The 4,527-nt window shown below is 53.5% G+C and overlaps 1 protein-coding gene across 1 annotated transcript; it reads right to left on the bottom strand.

Moving 5' to 3' along the window:
* Nucleotides 1-638: 638 nt before the first annotated feature.
* Nucleotides 639-3,378, bottom strand: LOC138350577 (glutamine-rich protein 2-like). The gene is made up of 2 exons (XM_069301595.1): nt 3,364-3,378; nt 639-3,095 (listed from the first exon to the last, which is right to left on the bottom strand). Exons 1-2 carry the CDS (start codon nt 3,376-3,378, stop codon nt 639-641), a joined length of 2,472 nt encoding a protein of 823 aa, XP_069157696.1.
* Between the last annotated feature and the right edge of the window lie 1,149 nt (nt 3,379-4,527).

Below are 4,527 nucleotides of genomic sequence, written 5' to 3'. Positions count from 1 at the left end.
ATTCCATTTCCTTAGACTCATATGATCGCTTCAACGTTTGTTCTATTTCTTCCATCTCCCTGCTTAGGCTTGTTTCAGGTCCCTGTTTCAGGTTCAGGTCGTGGGTGGTTCAGGAGTCTGTGTTGAGCTCGACCTGGTGGTCGACCTGGTGGTCGACCTGGTGGTCGACCTGGTGGTAGTCTCCACAGTGGTAGTGGAGACAGTGGGACCTGGGTATGGTGGGGTCGAGGCCTATGGTCAGGTTGTGTGTGTGTGTGTGTGTGTGTGTGTGTGTGTGTGTGTGTGTGTGTGTGTCAGTATGGTGTATTGTGAGAGGTCAGTGGGGGGGGGGGGTCAGTGGTGACCTTTGACCTCCAGCACAGTCAGGGGTCAGAGGTGACCAATATCCCAACACATTGTCTGAACAAAACCGATTGGGCCTGAATTCGATATCCGGACAGATGTCAGACCCAAATAGACATGAATATTTTATAGGGCTATGTATGGTGCTGGTGGGAGCATGTATGTATGTATGTATGTATGTATGTATGTATGTATGTATGTATGTATGTATGTATGTATGTATGTACGTACGTATGTATGAGCTGCCCCCCACAGTAAGGTAGCTTTAAAGACTTCTGCATGAACCAGTTTGCTGATCATAACTTTACATTTAGAAACAGATGAACCTGTGGAAACTGGTCCACACTGGCCCACACCGGTCCACACCGGTCCACACCGGTCCACACTGATCCACACTGATCCACACCGGTCCACACCGGTCCACACCGGTCCACACTGATCCACACTGGCCCACACCGGTCCACACCGGTCCACACCGGTCCACACTGGCCCACACCGGTCCACACCGGTCCACACCGGTCCACACTGATCCACACTGGCCCACACCGGTCCACACCGGTCCACACCGGTCCACACTGGCCCACACCGGTCCACACCGGTCCACACCGGTCCACACTGATCCACACTGGCCCACACCGGTCCACACCGGTCCACACCGGTCCACACTGATCCACACTGGCCCACACCGGTCCACACTGATCCACACTGGTCCACACCGGTCCACACTGATCCACACTGGTCCACACCGGTCCACACTGATCCACACTGGCCCACACCGGTCCACACTGATCCACACTGGCCCACACCGGTCCACACTGATCCACACTGGTCCACACCGGTCCACACCGGTCCACACCGGTCCACACTGGCCCACACCGGTCCACACCGGTCCACACCGGTCCACACTGATCCACACTGGCCCACACCGGTCCACACCGGTCCACACCGGTCCACACTGATCCACACTGGCCCACACCGGTCCACACCGGTCCACACCGGTCCACACTGATCCACACTGGCCCACACCGGTCCACACCGGTCCACACCGGTCCACACTGATCCACACTGGCCCACACCGGTCCACACTGATCCACACTGGCCCACACCGGTCCACACCGGTCCACACTGATCCACACTGATCCACACTGATCCACACTGATCCACACTGGCCCACACTGATCCACACTGGCCCACACTGATCCACACTGGCCCACACCGGTCCACACCGGTCCACACTGATCCACACTGGCCCACACCGGTCCACACCGGTCCACACTGATCGACACTGATCCACACTGATCCACACTGGCCCACACTGATCCACACTGGCCCACACTGATCCACACTGGCCCACACTGGCCCACACTGATCCACACTGATCCACACTGGCCCACACTGATCCACACTGGCCCACACTGATCCACACTGGCCCACACTGGCCCACACTGGCCCACACTGGCCCACACTGATCCACACTGGCCCACACTGATCCACACTGGCCCACACTGGCCCACACTGATCCACACTGGCCCACACTGGCCCACACTGGCCCACACTGGCCCACACTGATCCACACTGGCCCACACTGATCCACACTGGCCCACACTGATCCACACTGGCCCACACTGATCCACACTGGCCCACACTGATCCACACTGGCCCACACTGGCCCACACTGGCCCACACTGGCCCACACTGGCCCACACTGATCCACACTGGCCCACACTGATCCACACTGGCCCACACTGGCCCACACTGGCCCACACTGGCCCACACTGGCCCACACTGGCCCACACTGGCCCACACTGGCCCACACTGGCCCACACTGATCCACACTGGCCCACACTGATCCACACTGGCCCACACTGATCCACACTGGCCCACACTGGCCCACACTGGCCCACACTGGCCCACACTGGCCCACACTGATCCACACTGGCCCACACTGATCCACACTGGCCCACACTGGCCCACATGCACTGATCCACACTGGCCCACACTGATCCACACTGGCCCACACCGGTCCACAACGGTCCACACTGGCCCACACTGATCCACACTGGCCCACACTGGCCCACACCGGTCCACACTGGCCCACACTGGCCCACACTGATCCACACTGATCCACACTGGCCCACACTGATCCACACTGGCCCACACTGATCCACACTGGCCCACACTGGTCCACACTGGCCCACACTGATCCACACTGGCCCACACTGGCCCACACTGATCCACACTGGCCCACACTGGTCCACACTGGCCCACACTGGTCCCACACTGATCCACACAGGCCCACACTGATCTACACTGGCCCACACTGGTCCCACACTGATCCACACTGGCCCACACTGATCCACACTGGCCCACACTGGCCCACACTGATCCACACTTGCCCACACTGGCCCACACTGGTCCACACTGGTCCACACTGATCCACACTGGCCCACACTGATCCACACTGATCCGCACTGATCCACACTGATCCACACTGATCCACACTGATCCACACTGATCCACACTGATCCACACTGGCCCACACTGGCCCACACTGATCCACACTGGCCCACACTGATCCACACTGGTGCACACTGATCCACACTGATCCACACTGATCCACACTGATCCACACTGGCCCACACTGGCCCACACTGATCCACACTGGCCCACACTGATCCACACTGGTGCACACTGATCCACACTGATCCACACTGGCCCACACTGGTCCCACACTGGCCCACACAGGAGGACAGCTAGACAATACTCCACAAAAATGTTAAATTGTATTAACAAAATCCTTCCCTGAGGAAAATATGGTAATATATTGTTTAATCCCCCCCCCACCTCTGTGTCGGGGCTTTGCAGGGTGACCCCGGCAATGTGTGGGCAATTCACTCAACTATTCCATTGAAATAATCATTCCATTGAAATTTAATACGTGTATATTTGTTTAATTAAATTGTTTCAAGTTATTTGATCCATTGAACTCTGATGGTGAGCAGGTTGTATCACGAGCCTCACTAGAATTACAACCATACGGTGCAGTGTATACCAGTATCGCAGTACTCAGAGTACTGACTGAGTACTCTGAGTACTGTCTCAGTACTCAGAGTACTGTCTCAGTACTCAGAGTACTGTCTCAGTACTCTGAGTACTGTCTCAGTACTCAGAGTACTGTCTCAGTACTCAGAGTACTGTCTCAGTACTCAGAGTACTGTCTCAGTACTCAGAGTACTGTCTCAGTACTCAGAGTACTGTCTCAGTACTCAGAGTACTGTCTCAGTACTCAGAGTACTGTCTCAGTACTCTGAGTACTGTCTCAGTACTCTGAGTACTGTCTCAGTACTCAGAGTACTATCTCAGTACTCTGAGTACTGTCTCAGTACTCAGAGTACTATCTCAGTACTCAGAGTACTATCTCAGTACTCTGAGTACTGTCTCAGTACTCAGAGTACTATCTCAGTACTCTGAGTACTGTCTCAGTACTCAGAGTACTATCTCAGTACTCAGAGTACTATCTCAGTACTCAGAGTACTATCTCAGTACTCTGAGTACTGTCTCAGTACTCAGAGTACTATCTCAGTACTCTGAGTACTGTCTCAGTACTCAGAGTACTATCTCAGTACTCAGAGTACTGTCTCAGTACTCTGAGTACTGTCTCAGTACTCAGAGTACAGAGATAAGTTTCTCAATTTTTTCTCTCAATTTAGCCCATTTACTCCTTGGCTAAATAGGATAGAATTGGGGACATTTTGGTGTTCTACAGTGTTCTTTGGTGTTCTACAGTGTTCTTTGGTGTTCTTTGGTGTTCTACAGTGTTCTTTGGTGTTCTTTGGTGTTCTACAGTGTTCTTTGGTGTTCTTTGGTGTTCTACAGTGTTCTTTGGTGTTCTTTGGTGTTCTTTGGTGTTCTTTGGTGTTCTACAGTGTTCTTTGGTGTTCTTTGGTGTTCTACAGTGTTCTTTGGTGTTCTACAGTGTTCTTTGGTGTTCTACAGTGTTCTTTGGTGTTCTTTGGTGTTCTACAGTGTTCTTTGGTGTTCTTTGGTGTTCTACAGTGTTCTTTGGTGTTCTTTGGTGTTCTACAGTGTTCTTTGGTGTTCTTTGGTGTTCTTTGGTGTTCTTTGGTGTTCTACAGTGTTCTTTGGTGTTCTTTGGTGTTCTACAGTGTTCTTTGGTGTTCTACA

The sequence above is a fragment of the Procambarus clarkii genome, chromosome 46 (assembly GCF_040958095.1).
Source record: "Procambarus clarkii isolate CNS0578487 chromosome 46, FALCON_Pclarkii_2.0, whole genome shotgun sequence".
NCBI lineage: Eukaryota > Metazoa > Arthropoda > Malacostraca > Decapoda > Cambaridae > Procambarus > Procambarus clarkii.
This window is presented reverse-complemented; position numbering and strand designations above follow the sequence as displayed.